The sequence below is a fragment of the Hyperolius riggenbachi genome, chromosome 5 (genome assembly GCF_040937935.1).
Source record: "Hyperolius riggenbachi isolate aHypRig1 chromosome 5, aHypRig1.pri, whole genome shotgun sequence".
In the NCBI taxonomy this organism is placed as follows: Eukaryota; Metazoa; Chordata; class Amphibia; order Anura; family Hyperoliidae; genus Hyperolius; species Hyperolius riggenbachi.
The window spans coordinates 343,364,516-343,383,508 of record NC_090650.1 but is presented as its reverse complement, the minus strand read 5'-3'; the positions used below and the strand labels follow the sequence as shown (position 1 = coordinate 343,383,508).

Sequence of the window (18,993 nt, the reverse complement as noted above, 5' to 3'; positions counted from 1 at the left end):
TCCGAGCAGTGCAGAAACTATAGAAAGATGCATATCATTTTAAAGCTCTCTTTCTCCTCTTTCCAATGATATGTAAACCGCCGCCCTACGCCTTTTAGTTTTCGCTATTTTCGCGATTTAAATTGCCGCGGCCGCGATTTAAATCGCGAAAAGAGAAAACTAAAAGGCGTAGGGCGACGATTTAGGTGTCGCCAGAAAGAGGAGAAAGAGAGCTTTAAAATGATATCCATCTTTCCATAGTTACTTGTATTACACAGGACGACACTTTCCCCAGTGTCAGCAGCTCCATTCAGCAGAATGAAGCTGCTGACTTTAGGAAAAAGTCGCCCTGTGTAATACAAGTAACTATGGAAAGATGGATATCATTTTAAAGCTCTCTTTCTCCTCTTTCTGGCGACACCTAAATCGTCGCCCTACGCCTTTTAGTTTTCTCTATTTTCGCGATTTAAATCGCGGCCGCGGCAATTTCAATCGCGAAAATAGCGAAAACTAAAAGGCGTAGGGCGGCGGTTTATATATCATTGGAAAGAGGAGAAAGAGAGCTTTAAAATGATATGCATCTTTCCATAGTTTCTGCACTGCTCGGAGTCCCTTTAAAGAGAAGCCGAGGTGGGTTCTAAGAATCCTAATAGCACACAGAGGCTGGGTCTGCATATAATGCCCAGCCTCTGTTGCTATACAGCGTCCTTCCCAGGCCCCCCCTGCGCTCTGCTGTCCCCATAAATCAAATGCCATGCTAGTGACATACAGCGTGTCGATACCCGGCTGTTTACCTCTGGATGTGTCAGCCTCGCCGCTCCCCCGCCTCCTCCATAGCTCTGGTCCCCGCCCGTGTCCCTTCCCTCCAATCAGCAGGGAGGGAAGGGACGCAGGTGAGGAGCGGCGACATAGAGGAGGTGGGAGAGCGGTGAGACTGACACATCAAGAGGTAAACAGCCGGCTAGCGATGTCGCTAGCACGGCTTTTGATTTATGGGGACAGCAGAGCGCAGTGGGGGGCCTGGGGAGGACGCTGTATAGCAACAGAGGCTGGGAATTATATGCAGACCCAGCCTCTGTGTGCTATTAGGATTCTTAGAACCCAACCCGGGTTCTCTTTAAGGACCACGGTCTTAAACACCCCTAGTGACCAGGCTATTTTTTACAATTAAGGCCACTGCAGCTTTAAGGCCTCGCTGCAGGGCCGCACAGCTCAGCACACTAATGATCCCCCCCCCTTTTTTTTGCCGACCAACAGAGCTTTCTGTTGGTGGGCTAGCTATGTTGGTGTGCTCCGATCGCGCCCAGGATTTTTTTATTTATTTTTTGTAAATATTTCCTTTTTTTTCTAATAAATTTCCTCTTTTTTATTATTTTTATTCCAGTCCCTACCTCCATCCCCCGTCTAACAGTCTCTTAGTAGCAATGGCCTATGGGAGGCTAATGACAGAGTGGAGCTCCGTCATTCAAGCGGGGATGCACGCCCATCGGGGTTGCCGCTCGCCTACAATCTCCTCCCCTAGCACTTCATGCCAATTGGCATGGAGCGGTCGGCAAGCAGTTAAAAGGTATGCATTACTTATTGACTTATATTACTTCTGCTGCATCAGAAGTCAGCCGGTAATGCGTTGTTGACTTTGCAGCAGCTGGGCAGCCAGTTGGAAACTTCTGTCGCACCACAACACGGTACGTGTGCTAGGCCCCATTGCCTTGCATTGTTGTCGCATTACCCTGTGGTAAAACGGTAACGCAATGCACACTTGCAATGTAATAATAAAAGGGGCCCCAATTTAAAGCTACAGGTTTTCTTTTAAGTGATACCTTGTTAGAACATGGATGAAATAATAATGAATGGTTATCATATTTTAGAAATAGTTTTATTGATATAAAGGATAGGGGATTCTGAAGAAAAACATAAATACTGTCTGGCCAGAGAGTAATCTGTTCAGCACATTTCTGGTTGGGTAATGCACGCTGTATGTCTTGAAACAAGGGACCAGGAAGGAATAAAAACACATTATTATAGAAACAGAGGATGGATTCAGAGACTTCTTGAATAGCAGACATGGCTTTTGTAGGATGATCATAACAGGTAACGTAAGTGATCAGTAAAGCTGAAGAACTGTCTGTCCATCCTCTTCATCCTCCGCCAGCCACCTGCACAAGAGGACATTTGAGAAATTATACCAGTCAAGTAAATTTCAATAACAAATAATCATTAGTGATATACTGTATATACTCGAGTATAAGCCTATTTTTGGCCCAAAAGTAGGGGTCTCTGCTTATACTTGAGTCACTACTTTTTGAGTAATCCCCACAGTGGCCCCACTATATGCACAGTGGTGCAACATCTGAGGAAGACCACACACTTGAACCTCCATGGGAGGTCTCAGCTAACCCCATCTCAAGTTGTAGCTGTGGAAGGCATACAGGGACAGTGTCTACTGAGTGGTGAGAATCCTTGCATTCCTATTTTAAGTTTTAGATACATGACTATGTGGCTCTGCATTCCTTGCTTCATCTTTATGCCAGCTTAACCTCTTAAGGACCACTGCCATAGATCGCAGCGCTGTACAGATGGCGGTTTTGCTGTCTAACAGTCTCCTAGCGGTGATCGCCACTGGGAGACTGATGACGGAGCAGCTCCGTCATTCAAGCGGTGATGCCCAGTAAAGCACCCCCCCAAGACGTGGTCCTGGGGGAGCCACTGAGTTCACGCCATTCGGCATGACGCAGTCGTAAAGGGGTTAAACTTTGCAACAGGAGTTCTTTGCATGTCCATCTCTATCATAGGCCTATGTTCCTGGCTTATTTTTATGATCTGCTGAATTTATGCTGCTTTTCTAATATATGGTTGTGATCAGCCATGGCTGTGAGTGGTGTTGTGGCTTTTGAAACACACTCCCCCCCGCCAACCCCCCTACGGCTTATACTCGGGTCAAACATTTTTCTCCAGGTTTTTTTCTTTAAGGTAAAAGTTGTGTGTGTGTGTGTGGGGGGGGGGGGGGGTGGAGGGGTGGCTTATACTCATGTCACCTTATATTCGAGTATACAGTTACAGTGCTGGCATTTGTGATGTCAACATTGCGATATGAAACACTGTCCACTCCTGATAGATATCAAGAGATTGGGAGTTCTCATTGCCATGCTATGCTGGATACCAGCCCACATGGCTAATGCACTTACTATCTGTCACAGATGGTAAAGGGAAAAAATTGATTACTGTATGTATGAGTGAATACGCTCTTCCGTGCATACACTGACTCCCCATATAGTCACATGCAGCAGTGATCTACAAATGGCATTAGATGGAAATAGCCTATCCACCCCTCTCTTGCTTTGCCATCTCCTCTTTGTTTCTGCTGGCCTGCTCCTCTGTTTCCTGCTGCCCCCTTTTTTTCATAGGCTACAATAAAATAGTGGCCGGAGCCCAGGACTGGAGATACAAATATGGGAAACTGGAAAATTGAGCCATTTTCCTATTCCTCTTGTGTTGGACTTTGTCACTGAGGCTACCGCAGCAGCGCTGGACACAGCACTATTTTGTCTGTGGCCCCTGAGGTACCCCCTGATAGGGTCCACAGTCCACAGTCCCCAGGTTGAGAACCACTGAAATGATTCTGCACACAGGACTTTGAAACTGTGCTGTTGTGTGTAATTGCTGTGAGAATCCTGAGGCTAGTTTCACACATTGTGCGATGTGATTTGTCAGCGGCAGAAGAGGCTGCACCGTTGCATGCAGCTATGTTACTGTGGAAGATAGAGCTGACAGGGAAATCTGCATGCCCCCGCCCCCCAAATGTGTACGCAGACGTCATTTGCATCTAACCCCTCAGTCACGTGCACACTTCCAGACAGGCAGTGTGTCACGTGACTTCACCACTATGCGTATTGCACCGATAACGCAACAATCTATAGAGATTGTTGTGATCTATACTGTAAAGATTGTTGCAGTGCAATTGACTCCAATGTAATTGTGTGCCATGCTGTAGTAATCGTACCACTCGGCAAACTGCTAATGAGTCTATGTCAATTGCAGCACTTCAATCGTATCGCATCACACCGTGGGTACTGTGGCCTGTCTCATACAGATTCATGGCCAATCAAGTGAGGGAGAGTACCGCAACATGCTAGTGTTAAAGGATCCTCAGAGATATGTAAATAATGAAGCAGATAAATTAAATTATATAAATATATTTTCAGGCCGCTTAATTAGAAAGCCCCAGAATTGAATTCACCGCCTCTGCCATGGTGGCTGGAAAGAAAAAGTTCTACTCATTAATTTTTAAGCCAGTCGTTTAGCACTAGTGATGGACAAACGTATTCGCTGTCAGACAGTTCGCAATCTATGAACTTTATGCGCATTTCATGTTCGACCTATACTTTAACTAGGAGCCATTTCTTTTACCCTTCACCCTTTAGTCAGGTGGTACAGGACAGCCAATTAAGCATTTTTACCACATGGGCCAACCCCCTATAAAAGCCATTTTACAGTCTGCCTGGAGTCAGTGTAGAGAGAGCTGTGCTGCTGATTGAAGGATAGAGATGGGCCGAACCTCCGATTTTAGGTTCGCGAACCGGGTTCGCGAACTTTCGCGTAACGTTCGGTTCGCGTTAAAGTTCGCGAACCGCAATAGACTTCAATGGGGATGCGAACTTTGAAAAAAAAATAATTATGCTGGCCACAAAACTGATGGAAAAGATGTTTCAAGGGGTCTAACACCTGGAGGGGGGCATGGCGGAGTGGGATACATGCCAAAAGGCCCGGGGAAAAATCTGGATTTGACACAAAGCAGCGTTTTAAGGGCAGAAATCACATTGAATGCTAAATAACAGGCCTAAAGTGCTTTAAAACATCTTGCATGTGTATACATCAATCAGGTAGTGTAATTAAGGTACTGCTTCACACTGACACACCAAACTCACCGTGTAACGCACCGCAAACAGCTGTTTGTGTAGTGATGGCCGTGCTGGACTGGTGCGCACCATGGCGAGAGTGCAGGTTTTGGTGGCTTTACAGCCCATATGGTCGCCTGGCTGATGTAGCTGAATGACAGAACAGTGACTGTCCAGCTGATCAAATTTGGTCTGACCACAATGAAGCAACGACCTTATTATCTTTTGTGTGCCCCCCGAGACACTCATCTAGGCGCCGGTCATTGCTTCATTGTGATACGCAAGCCCCTTCACCACGGCAAGGTAATGATCACGAAGGGGAATGGGCGCATGTACATGCCTTTTCTTTTGTTGTTGCAGCTGCCCGCAGTGCAGCCAGAAAAATTAGGCAGTCATGTACACGCACCAGAAAAATTATTACAGCGGCCGCTGCTAGCAGCGGCCTAAAAAATTCAGCAATCCGCCTGGAGTCCCGGACCCTGTTGGTGGTGGCGGAGAAGGTAGTCAAGCGGCCTGCAGGCAGACATGCTGTGTGGAGGGACTGGGAGCGACTTAGTCTTCTTGGGGCAGCCCAGGCAGCCAGTCACACGGCGTGCAGGCAGAGATGCTGTGTGTGCGGGGACTGACTTAGTCTTGGGGCGGGCAGCAGCCCTCCGGGATCCATGCCTCATTCATTTTGATAAAGGTGAGGTACTTAACACTTTTGTGATTTAGGCGACTTCTCTTCTCTGTGACAATGCCTCCAGCTGCGCTGAAGGTCCTTTCTGACAGGACGCTTGCGGCAGGGCAGGAGAGAAGTTGAATGGCAAATTGGGACAGCTCTGGCCACAGGTCAAGCCTGCGCACCCAGTAGTTCAAGGGTTCCTCATCGCTGTTCACAGCAGTGTCTACATCCACACTTAAGGCCAGGTAGTCGGCTACCTGCCGTTCCAGGCGTTGGTGGAGGGTGGATCCGGAAGGGCTACGGCGAGGCGTTGGACTAAAGAACGTCCGCATGTCCGACATCACCATGAGACCGCTGGAGCGTCCTGTCTTTGACTGCGTGGACACAGGAGGAGGATTAGTGGCAGTGGTACCTTGCTGGCGTTGTGCTGTCACATCACCCTTAAAGGCATTGTAAAGCATAGTTGACAGCTGGTTCTGCATGTGCTGCATCCTTTCCACCTTCCGGTGAGTTGGTAACAGGTCCGCCACTTTGTGCCTGTACCGAGGGTCTAGTAGTGTGGCCACCCAGTACAGCTCATTCCCCTTGAGGTTTTTTATACGGGGGTCCCTCAACAGGCAGGACAGCATAAAAGACGACATCTGCACAAAGTCGGATCCAGTACCCTCCATCTCCTCTTGCTCTTCCTCAGTAAGTCAACCTCCTCCCCCCATCCGCGAACAATACCACGGGAAGGTTGAGCAGCACAAGCCCCCTGCGACGCTTGCTGCGGGTGTTCTCCTGCCGCCGTATGCAGTGGCGGGTTCACTGAACACAACAGGTATGCAGTGGTGGGTTCACTGAACAGGTATGCAGTGGTGGGTTCACTGAACACAACAGGTATGCAGTGGCGGGTTCACTGAACAGTACAGGTATACAGTGGCAGGTTCACTGAACAGAACAGGTATGCAGTGGCGGGTTCACTGAACAGTACAGGTATACAGTGGCAGGTTCACTGAACACAACAGGTATGCAGTGGCGGGTTCACTGAACACAACAGGTATGCAGTGGCGGGTTCACTGAACACAACAGGTATGCAGTGGCGGGTTCACTGAACAGGTATGCAGTGGCGGGTTCACTGAACAGTACAGGTATACAGTGGCGGGTTCACTGAACACAACAGGTATGCAGTGGCTGGTTCACTGAACAGGTATACAGTGGCGGGTTCACTGAACAGAACAGGTATACAGTGGCGGGTTCACAGAACAGGTATGCAGTGGCAGGTTCACTGAACACAACAGGTATGCAGTGGCGGGTTCACTAAACAGGTATACAGTGGCGGGTCCACTGAACAGAACAGGTATGCAGTGGCGGGTTCACTGAACACAACAGGTATGCAGTGGTGGGTTCACTGAACTGGTATGCAGTGGTGGGTTCACAGAACAGGTATGCAGTGGTGGGTTCACAGAACAGGTATGCAGTGGTGGGTTCACAGCACAGGTATGCAGTGGTGGGTTCACAGCACAGGTATGCAGTGGCAGGCTCACTGAACAGGTATGCAGTGATGGGTTCACAGCACAGGTATGCAGTGGCAGGTTCACTGAACAGGTATGCAGTGATGGGTTCACAGCACAGGTATGCAGTGGTGGGTTCACAGAACAGGTATGCAGTGGTAGGTTCACAGCACAGGTATGCAGTGGCAGGTTCACTGAACAGGTATGCAGTGATGGGTTCACAGAACAGGTATGCAGTGGCAGGTTCACTGAACAGGTATGCAGTGGTGGGTTCACAGTACAGGTATGCAGTGGTGGGTTCACAGAACAGGTATGCAGCCAGCCAGGAACAAGTTAAGCCTAACTAATCTTTCCCTGAGAGACAGTCTGCAGCAGCTCGCCCTACTCTCACTAACGCAGGCAGCACACGAGTGACCGTAATGGCCGCCGCTGCCTGCCTTATATAAGGGGGGGTGGGGCTCCAGGGGCTAGTGTAGCCTAATTGGCTACACTGGGCCTGCTGACTGTGATGTAGAGGGTCAAAGTTGACCCTCAAGGTGCATTATGGGGCGAACCGAACTTCCGCAAAGGTTCGCCAGCGGGACGCGAACGCGAACCACCGAAGTTCGCGTGGAACCGTTTGCCGGCGAACCGTTCGCCCCATCTCTATTGAAGGACAGATAGATAGCAGATCTGTGTGTTCCAATGATTTGTAGCTGCTTCCATAGGTGTGCTGTTTCTTGTAGTTCACCAACTAGGTACCCCAAACAGAGGCATAGCTAGGCTTTTCAGTACTCGGGGACAAAAGAGTTTTTGCGCCCCCCCTCTGGACAAATTAGGCATGGCCACGCATCAGAATGTGGGTGTGGTCATGGGTGGAGCCAAATGTACAAATGCTGTTTAGATAGCCAGATATGCCCATCTTCCACCCATTTAGATAACCAGATGTGCCTCCTGTAGTTAGCCAGATGTGCTCCCTTTGTTCTGCTGCTGTTAACACTTCTGCACTCCTCTGCAGAGGGAGGGAGTGGAGCCGGGGCACTTCGGGCAGCCAGTGAGCTGCCTCTCACTCACTTGTGGCTGCCGCGGCCATGCTCTGCACCCTCTTAAAGTGCTGTGCCCGGGGACATATGTCTCCCCTTGCCCACCCATAGCTACGCCTCTGACCCCAAAAGTCATTTTGAGGAATGATCCTGCTGTAATTTTTTGTAGTTGTTGTTTGTGGTGTGCTGTGGTGTGTAGCTAGCTTATAGTACACCACCCGTGTAGTATAGTGTACTGTGTGGTTGCGTCACTGTTGCAGCCCATCAGCCTGCCACTGTGATACAATGAAGTGATTGCACTGTATTTTAAAAATATACTGTCACCTAGCACTGTCACACAAATCATTTACATAACATCACTGGGGAGGCGGGGCTTGCTGCATATAACCAGAGAGCGGTACTTGCAGCATGCTATACCTGCAGCACCTCCTTATGGGGCAGGCTGTGTTTAATAGCAGTCATCTTGTATGAACGTACCTGTTACAGGTAAATAGTCTCATTTCATTTGTGGGTGGTGTAATGATTTCAATCTTGTCCAGGAACCAGCCACTCCCTAATCACAATAAGAAAAACTGTGATTGGCACTGAGAAAGCACTATAACAGGCATACACAGATGATATATAATAAGTACCAGTAGAACAGGGACCTTGGCAGGCACAATTTTGATATCCAATATGCTGACATATGGAGTTTTTATTATATTTGTTATATGCGCTGACCTATTTTAAGCTTGTTTTATGAATCCCGCTGTGTTTGATTTACCATAGACCTGTTAAACGCTCATTTTATGTATTGTTTGTTATATACATAAACATAGATACAGATTGCCTAGCCTGCTGATGGTGAACCACAACACATTCACAGAAAAAAAAAGAAAACCTTTGGCCTCTTGCACACTGCAAGTGATTCCGATTCAGATTCCGCTTTTTAATCAGTTTTTACATCCGATTCAGATTCCGATTTGCAGTGTGCAGGGAGCAAACTGCAAATCTGAATCTGAATCTGATGTAAAAACTGATTAAAAAGCGGAATCTGAATCAGAATCACTTGCAGTGTGCAAGAGGCCTGAAATGCCCTTTAACCTCCTTGGCAGTTATGCCAAGCTAGGGACGGGCGGAAAACCGCAGCTAAGAGCGGTAATCCTGACCTCTGCTCGGGGTAGCCGCCGGAGGCTGTATGCAGAGCAATGGGCGCAGCGGGAGTGTTTCTACATACCTCCCGGGGATCCCAATGTCGGCTGGCATTCTTTTTCCTCTCCTCCGGGGCACTGCTTCCAGTTGGTGAGATCGGCGGCTGTAGTCATGACAACATGGAGGATTTAACTGCAGTGCTGGAGCCAGGTAGGTGAGTGATTGCTAGGCTGCTGCAGATCTCCCTGGCAGCATGATTTTTTCCAGGTTTTAGGGTCTGAAAGGGTGGGAAAAAATTGCACCGCTTTTAGACCCTAAAATCCGGAAAGAATCAGAACGCCAATGGGGTTAAACCACATCACTCACCTGACTATAGTAAATGGAGATCTGACTGTCTATAACTTATCCACCTGAGGACCGCAGTGTTAACCCTCCCCCCCCCCCCCCCCCTAAAGACCAGGCCCTTTTTCTTGAAATTGGCCACTGCAGCTTTAAGGCCAAGCTGCAGGGCCGTACAACTCAGCACACAAGTGATTCCCCCCCCCCCCCTTTTTCTCCCCACCAACAGAGAGCTCTGTTGGTGGAGTCTGAATGCTCCCCCAATGTTTTTTTTTATATAAATATTTATTTCTATTATTTTAAATAAAGTGTTGCTTTTTTTTATTTTTACTACCCTCCCTCCCCTCGCCAGCCAATCAGCGTGATGACAGCGGATCACTTCCCCATCTCCAGAGGGGACAGCCGATGGAGCAGGCGGCAAGTAGTTAATCTGCATGATTGTGTGCAATAGGAAATCTGCCATTTAATGAAAATCACAATAATATTTGTTGGGAATACAGTGGTGGTTTCAAAAAGGAACCCTCAGACACAGACTGTTTTTCCATTGTGAATCACGATTTCATGGTTTATGACACAACAGTTATTACATTTGCAATGGAACAATGGAAAAAAATTAGCGGGAAAACATTTTTAATTGCTGAATTACAAAAAAAATTGCATAGCACCAAGATTGCTGTGATCTCACATTCCTATACTTTGTACACAAGTGCAAACACACAAAAAAGCAGCCGGACTGATGTTTGAGATTGGGCAAAATCACATTGCAATGACATTGCCCTAACGGCCCCTTTCCTGTACAATTTCTATGAGATTTGCAGGACCTAGCTTTTGCGCAAACACTGCTATTGGAAAACAGCCCTTACTTATAATAGAATGCAACTTTCCATGTTATATCAACAATTCTGTTACATTCCCTCTCCAGACACTTGGCCTTGTGAAATGTTATTTTGTACCTGTCATGCCACTGAACTAACCGGAATGAAGTCATATATTAAACTGGCAGATTGACTCCTTATTTCTTTGTAAAATGCCTAAAGCTAGGACTCGTATTCATTTCTGACCTGATTAACGATGGGGGAAAAAGAAAAAAAAACTAGGAGATTGCCAAAGAATCTGATGTTAAATTCTGACTACACCAACCATCAAAGACTTGGTCAGCATTTGTTTGTGAGGTGTTGAGAGATCGGACATGTTGGTAAATATTGATGAATCATACACATGTCGTACTATCGTACTACCTGTATTTGCCAATAATTGGTTAATGTAATGTATGGGTAACTTACTCAGAAACCAAAAACCAGGCAGAAGAGCCATGGGACACATGTGAAAGCAGATATGCTTTCCTGTCTGGAAGACTACTGATCATCAGCTAAAAGGATGTGACAAGACTGGACATGTATGGAACTATGTGTTGTAAGCCTTTGTGGACCCTCTTCTTCTTACCTGTCTGGTGTGCTGGGTTTACGGCTGCCATGTGCAGTGTTAATATTTCAGTAATCTCAGCATGTAGTCCTATCTATCATGTCAGATGAAACTTGTCCAAAGAAGTCAATAATGACTACCTCTATCAAGAATCCAGTGTGTGTATAGCTTGACCAGCCTAGCGCATCGCTTTTTCTGAGTGCTGGCCGAGTGCATTTTCTCCTCACTCACCCATCTCCCATGTGATGTCACAGCCATTGGCCCCCTGCCCCTCCCAGCAGTAGAACATGTCACTAGCCTGCAGGCCAGCAATATGTCTGCACTGCCTCAGTCCTGCGATGTTGTCAAAGGGATCGGGTCCCGATCGATGCAGGGTGACATGCCTTGTATGTGTGTACAAGGCTTTAGCAATCTTCCTGAGAATACAGATATATGGATTCTGTAACAGGTGACCTGATACCAGCTAAACAATCTAGATAGTACACGAGCGATAACAGGAATATGTACCTAACATAGTGAGATGAGTGGATGGGTAACCTACAACTTTATGGTATCTCTCACGGTTGTCGATGGGAGAGAGAGAGCAGGATTGCTAATAGCATTAGGAAGAATAATAAAACTATAGGGCAGGCTGCTTATTATATGTATGTCATTTCAGTTACACTTTAAGATTACTTTGGGGGCTCGTTCACATTATAAAATTCATCAACATCCTTGGTCCCGCCCACCCACACTAAGGCAACCAGCTGTCCTAGAGTAGAGTTTTTTTTCTGTGATTGGTCGGTAATCACGCTGATGGATGGGAACTACTTTGACTGAACTATACCTGGCTTACCGGGTTTGTAACGAGCACACATGAAGGTGATGTCCTGGAAGATATAATTTGCCCCACAGATATTACAAAGCAGTGTGCCGTAATTTGAACATTTCTGACACGGGGAGCGCATTATTTATTAAGAATTGCACCATACAGGTAATTTTCTCCACCAGCAATGCCAGACTTCCCCACCCGTCAGCCACTTGTTCTTTTGTCTCACATTGTGGGCGCGCTGTCCAATACATTATATCCTTTTTGCATTGTTAGTCTCAGATTTAACAGGTAGTCAATTATTTCTTGCAGTGCTTTGTTTGATTTCAGTTAATTTTCTGTCCCAGTAAATAGCATTGCTCGCCTGGCTGCCCTCATCTGGCTCAGCCTGAGGGATCTCTACCTTAAAGCTTATTAGGAAAAATGATTTCCTTTCTAAGCCAGCCCATTTGTCCAGGCCACAGTGAAGTCAGTGTGTGCGTATCTGTGCGCTTCACCTTTCCTGACTCTGCACATAAATAATGTAGGATGCTACAGAGTGCCGTGTCCTCGCTGGGCTGTGGAGGAGTTCACTCTAGGTTACACTTTCATTTTAAGAATCCTTGGCTCTGCATTCCAACTATGACAGTTGTAGCGCTCCCTGCCTGCTCCTTTCCATTGTTTTAAACTGTCTGATCCTCCACTTAAAGTGAACAAAAAGTTCAAATGAAAGTGCATACATTAAAACGCGCTTGGAAAGCATTTATTCAGAAATTTAAGGATGATAAAAGGAGGTTATACATCATCCTCTATCATTTCCGCTTGCTGCACATTTGCTGAGGGTGCATGTGTGCCGAGTGGAATACCTACAAACAAATTAATGCCATTCTAAAGACAAAAATGGAAAATCGGTGGATAAATTTGATGTCGCCACACAGAGTCCTGTGCATTAGTTATTTTAAAGAGACCCTGAAGTGAAAAAAAGTGCCCGTAGGGGGCACTTCCTCGGGACGGTTAAGGCTCTGGATCCAAAAGGGGCTTCCCCCATCCCCCTCTGCAGCCCGTTCCAGTGTTGGGACCCTTGACATCGATCTTGTTGAGGCTTGTTGGCAGCTTGTGCAGGCGCAATAGCACTGTCCCACTCAGCTTTCTTCAGAAAAAGCCAGGTTGGATTAGGTAGTAGCACGGATACAATTGGGCTCGGCTATTTGCGCCGAGCCTGAGAGGGACTTTAGGGGGCCCAGTGCTAGAATAGGGCTGCAGAGGAGATTGTGGGAAGCCTCTTTAGGATCCAGAGGTTTCCCCTTCCTGAGGCATTTCGGTATCCTCCCACACCTCAAAAGCATACATATAAATTAATTGGCCTTCCCCTAAATTTGGCATAGACTAGAATGGACATATGCCTAAAGTAGGGATTAGGTTGTGAGCCCCGCTGAGGGACAGTGAGTGACAAAACTAGATATACTCTGTAAAGCGTTGTGGAAGATGTTAGCGCTATATAAATACAAAATAATAATAATATTTACATAAATAAAGAAAGATGGACAAACAAAGAAGAAATAGGGACAGAGGGATTTGGTTTCCAAAGACGGGCTGTCCCTTGAAAAAAAAGGGACATTTCTGAGCTATGTGTAAGGTTGCATGGGCACGGCCCCCTTTCCTATTGTATCTTGGTATTGGTGTTTATTCCGATAGACCCATTTATCTGTACTTAGCACAGATGTGCATCAACTGTGTTTTGACCCACATTGTCCTTGCTTGTTTATGTAACTTGTTTGTAAAATATTTAATCGTACAGCAGCACAGTGGATATAAGTGCCATATACATCAGTAATAATAATCTCTACGGTAAATCAGGTTATTATATGGGCATTTGATGCATCTAATGATTGCTTATAGTGAACACTGTCCGTGTATGCGGGTGTGGATGCGTGACTGAGTGGGGTATAGGGCAGGGCTGGCTAACTATCTCATGGGTACACACCTTTTATTTAATTAAGAAATTATTAAATTAAATTATTACATTTTTGAGATTTTTTTTCTTTATTGTTGTAGTGTATCAATAAAGTTTATACTTTTATAGAAAATAGAGTTAATCTTTCAATTGGAGTGTACTCCTCCTCCCACTTACCCTCATACAGGTTATTATATTTGCCTCTATCTCCTGAATACTGGATTTTGTATAGTTCTTACTGGTTGGAGCTCATTTGTCCTGTAAAATGAACCTGCTGGAATATCCTTGCACACTGACTGCACTGGGTTAAGAGTTCATCCACTATTTTCTCATAAAACATGAACTCACCAAATCCTTTTCCATCATGACCTATTTCAATATGAGAGATTGCTCCAGTTTCTTTTGTGCTGACTCTGAATGTATCAACCTGAAAGAAAAAAGATTTATACAAAGGAAAGATTAAACTAGAGGTTTAATAAAATATTGTCATTCTTGCCTGTGGTTTGCTATTGTAGGGATTTTATAGAATAATTAAAGAATATGGTAATATTAGCTCTGCAAGTAGTAGAATATGTACTACATGAGCAGTAGTATGTGCTACATACAAGCTCAGGTACCCAGGCATGTAGGATATTTGATTTGGAACACTAGTTAAACCAGTTTAAAGTGGATTCAAGATTAACTTTTACATAATTGTGTTCCTTACTTCCTTTCCTATTGTTTATAGGGCATTCCTCAAGCCAAATACTTTTTTGTTTTTGTTTTAACCTCCTTAGCGGTAACCCCGTGCTGGACATGGGGTAAGCCGCCGGAGGGTGCCGCTCAGGCCCTGCTGGGCCGATTTTCATAATTTTTTTTTTTGCTGCGCCAGCACTCTGATCGCCGCTGGCCCCCGCCCGATCGCCGCTATCTGATGCGGCGCACGCCCCCCCCAGACCCCGTGCACTGCCTGGCCAATCAGTGCCAGGCAGCGCCGAGGGGTGGTTTGGGACTCCCAATGACGTCCCGACGTCACTGACGTCGGTGACGTCATCCCGCCCCATCGCCATGGCGACGGGGGAAGCCCTCCAGGAAATCCTGTTCTTTGAACGGGATTTCCTGATTGGAGATCGCCGAAGGTGATCGAAGCAGGCGGGGGGATGCCGCTGAGCAGCGGCTATCATGTAGCGAGCCCTGGGCTCGCTACATGATTTAAAAAAAAAAAAAACTGCTGCGCTGCCCCCTGGCGGAATTTTTCATACCGCCAGGGGGGTTAATACTCTAATGCCCTATAAACTAAACAAGCCACGCCCACAGGTTTTCAGAGAGCCAAGGCACTTTCAGACAGTAGCAAGGGCTCATGGGAGCTCAGTCTGGGCAGGAGGAGGGGGAGGTATTACTAGCCAGAGATTTCAGAGGCAGAGGGGAGGAGGGATGAGGAGGGGGGATTCGTTTTTTTTGCTCAAGATGCAGATAAGCCTGCCTCTGTGTAATGTCTACAAACAACATGGCTGCTGTCATTGTGTTATGATCGCTTCTGCAGCAGGTACTGCTGGCAGTAGTAGTGCTGCAGCTCAGGCAGTTCTGATCTCTTTCCATGCAAGCTGCATAGTTTTGTCTGCCTTTTCCTGCTGTCAGCTTGTGACTGATTATCATTCACCTGTGTGGGAATCTGCATGTCTGCTCCCATTGGATGACCTCAGTATAAAGATCTGCTTCCTGCAGGGCTCCTTGGGCTATCATAGCTTCAGTTTAAGCCTGTCTTGCTGTTGCTTCAGCCCCAGATCGTGTTTCTTGTTCTAAAGATACTTTGCTGGTCTTGCATCATATATTGGTTCATTGCCAATATATATGCATACCAGCACGTTTATTATTTTCCTTGTATTCGTGTTACGTTGATACATCAGTGCCGCTGATGTATACGTACACGAACTGTTTATATCCTGTGTTCAGTTAGTCAGCTTTCCAGCACGTTTTGGTAGTTTGCGCATATCGTGATCACCCGTGCTGAGTTAGTTATCCTGCTCCTGGTTCTGTTTGTGGATTGCGTTCATCTCTGCGAAGAGATAGCGAATCCTTCTGAGTCCGGTTCCCTGTATTGCTCCAGTCCTAGTCAGTGTTCCTGCTTATGTCATATATCGGTTCATTGCCGATATATACATATGTTAGTCAGACGTTACAAATAGTTTCATTGATAGCTGTAATTGTAATACGCTAGGAAAACATACTTATTGTATTTTTGTCTGTGTTACGTTCATCTATCTTGATCCTGCTATTTCCTGACTATCCTGTCCTGTCTTTGTGAGGCACGCCATCGCTGCAAACGCATTGGCTGCCTCATTCCAGTCTGTCTTGTTGTGGACGCTTGCTGTCACTAAGTAGAAGCTAGTTAAGCAAGCGTTCATTCTGTCTACCTGTCCTGATCTCCTCAGTTCTGGTTTATGCGCTCAGCGCTACTTTGGGCTGAGACGTTATCACGAAAGTATTGTTTGTGGCTGTTCGGATCTGCACCGGCTCTGTGCGCCACAATCTCCTATTGGAGTCAGTCCTCTCCTCCACTAAACTGGGGATATCCTGATTCCTTGTGCTGGTTTGTGTACCTCCTTCACGTCAGCTTATGTGTTGCATGCTGACTGTGGAGAATACACCACCAAGCGTAACACATTGTATCACAGGAAGAAATAATCATATTATATTAAAGCTGTTTGCAGCTAGATTTGCTGTGTAAATTATCTAAACTTTAGATAAGATATATAGACAAGTTACTTGTTATAGTTAGTTTTTCATCTCGGATCCGCTTTAACACCCTGTCTCTGCAAGTCTACAATTTTCAGATGGTACAAAGTAAAGCCTGGTACACACTTTCAATTATGATTGGCCAATGTTACCACCTCTGTTTAATATGAGGGTTTATATACATAATGTGCTCATAGTATTCAATATCTGTTGACCCTCATACTACATGGAGATGGTAAAATTGGTTAGTGATTGGCCAATCATAAATTAAAGTGTGTACCGGGTTTTAATCATGGCCATTCTAATATAGTTACTTTAATTACAGCATATTGGTTGCTCTCTAGAAGGCTCCCAGAGGTTGATCAACTTAATATGTTTCCATTTTATCCAAGATTATTTGAAAATAAACAGATTAACCATAACATTAAAATCAAAGCCCTAATGGTGGCCACTAATGATCCAACCTTTTTCCAACCAATCTTATCTTTTCTATGTAATATAAGGGACTGTTTAAATGATTTATTCAATATACTGTATTTTTTGGTCTATAAGACTCACTGTTTCTCCCCCAAAAGCACGGGAAAAAGTAATTACGTCTTATAGTTCAAATGCAGGGAGTTCCTGACCTGTGAACGCCCGCCAATACAAACCTCCAACCCGCCGCAATGTCGGGGACTCCCTGTACTGTGCCCATGCACAGGAGGACACAGGGGGATGAAAAGTGGCATAGAGGAGGACACAAGGGAGACACAAAGGGGCATAAAGGAGGACAAAAAGAGGACAGAGGTGGACACATGGGGACACAGGAAGATATAAGAGGTACAAGGGGGCATGAGGTACACAGGGGGCATAATCCACAAGATACCCCTTCACCATGGATGCACCAAGTTTAGTATATATTTTTTTCTCCTGGTTCTTGTCCTCTAAACCTAGGTGCTTCTTATGGCCAGGAGCGTCTTATAGTCCGAAAACACTACATAGATTTAATAAGATTGGATGAAAAAGATTGAATCATTAGTGGCCAACATTATACTGTGTAGATGCCCTTGTGCTTTGACCTGTTGAGGGACAAAGTCCACAAGACCTTAACCACTTCCCGACCGCCGTATTGACAAATGGCGGCGGTCCTTGTAGGGGCATGGGCGGAGCGATCGCGTCATCCGTGACGCGATCCTCCGCCTCCGCCTGGCGCCGCTCACCCGCCGCAACATCCCGCCGGCCATACGGAAGCGCCGGCGGGATGTTAACCCGACGATCGCCGCATACAAAGTGTATAATACACTTTGTAATGTTTACAAAGTGTATTATACAGGCTGCCTCCTGCCCTGGTGGTCCCAGTGTCCGAGGGACCACCAGGGCAGGCTGCAGCCACCCTATGTCGCACCAAGCACACTGATTTCCCCCCCCTGCCCCAGATCGCCCACAGCACCCATCAGACCGCCCCCTGCCCACCCCCCAGACCCCTGTTTGCACCCAATCACCCCCCTAATCACCCATCAATCACTCCCTGTCACTATCTGTCAACACTATTTTTTTTTTATCCCCCCCCCGCCCCCTGCTCCCTCCTGATCACCCCCCCACCCCTCAGATTCTCCCCAGCCCCCCCCAGACCCCCCCCCCATGTACTGTATGCATCTATCCCCCCTGATCACCTGTCAATCACCTGTCAATCACCTGTCAATCGCCTGTCAATCACCCATCAATCACCCCCTGTCACTGCCACCCATCAATCAGCCCCTAACCTGCCCTCAGACCCACCCTTATCAATTCGCCAGGGCATTATTTACATCTGTCCTTCCCTGTAATAACCCACTGATTACCTGTCAATCACCCATCAATCACCCCCTGTCACTGCCACCCATCAATCACCCCCTGTCACTGCCACCCATCAATCACCCGCTGTCACTGCCACCCATCAATCAGCCCCTAACCTGCCCCTTGCGGGCAATCTGATCACCCACCCACACCAATAGATCGCCCGCAGATCCGACGTCCGATCACCTCCCAAGTGCAGTGTTTACATCTGTTCTCTACCCTAAACACCCACTAATTACCCATCAATCACCCCCTGTCACTGCTACCTATCAGATTAGACCCCTATCTGCCCCTAGGGCACTCAATCACCCGCCCACACCCTCAGAATGCCCTCAGACCCCAGCCCTGATCACCTCGCCAGTGCATTGCTTGCATCTATTCCCCCCTCTAATCACACCTTGAGACACCCATCAATCACCTCCTGTCACCCCCTAGCACACCTACCCATCAGATCAGGCCCTATTTTGCCCCGTGTGGGCTCCTGATCACTCGGCCAAACCCTCAGATCCCCCTCAGACCCCCTTCCGATCACCTCCCTAGTGCATTGATTGCATCTATTTTCCCCTCTAACCACCCCCTGAGACACCCATCAATCACCTCCTGTCACCCCCCAAGCACTCCTATCCATCATATCAGGCCCAATACAACCTGTCATCTAAAAGGCCACCCTGCTTATGACCGGTTCCACAAAATTCGCCCCCTCATAGACCACCTGTCATCAAAATTTGCAGATGCTTATACCCCTGAACAGTCATTTTGAGACATTTGGTTTCCAGA

The 18,993-nt window shown here is 46.8% G+C and overlaps 1 protein-coding gene across 4 annotated transcripts in view; it reads right to left on the bottom strand.

Moving 5' to 3' along the window:
* Positions 1–1,868: 1,868 nt before the first annotated feature.
* RP1 (RP1 axonemal microtubule associated) overlaps positions 1,869–18,993 on the bottom strand; it is a 542,476-nt gene continuing 525,351 nt past the window's right edge. For 3 of the 4 annotated variants that reach the window (XM_068237387.1, XM_068237386.1, XM_068237389.1), the window contains 3 exons: positions 14,035–14,113; positions 8,531–8,606; positions 1,869–2,135 (listed from right to left, as the gene is read on the bottom strand). In XM_068237387.1, coding sequence (XP_068093488.1) covers positions 2,084–2,135; positions 8,531–8,606; positions 14,035–14,113 — 207 coding nt within the window. In that variant the 3' untranslated portion in view covers positions 1,869–2,083. The remainder of the gene's footprint in view (positions 2,136–8,530; positions 8,607–14,034; positions 14,114–18,993) is intronic. The other variant, XM_068237388.1, reaches the window with a different exon arrangement.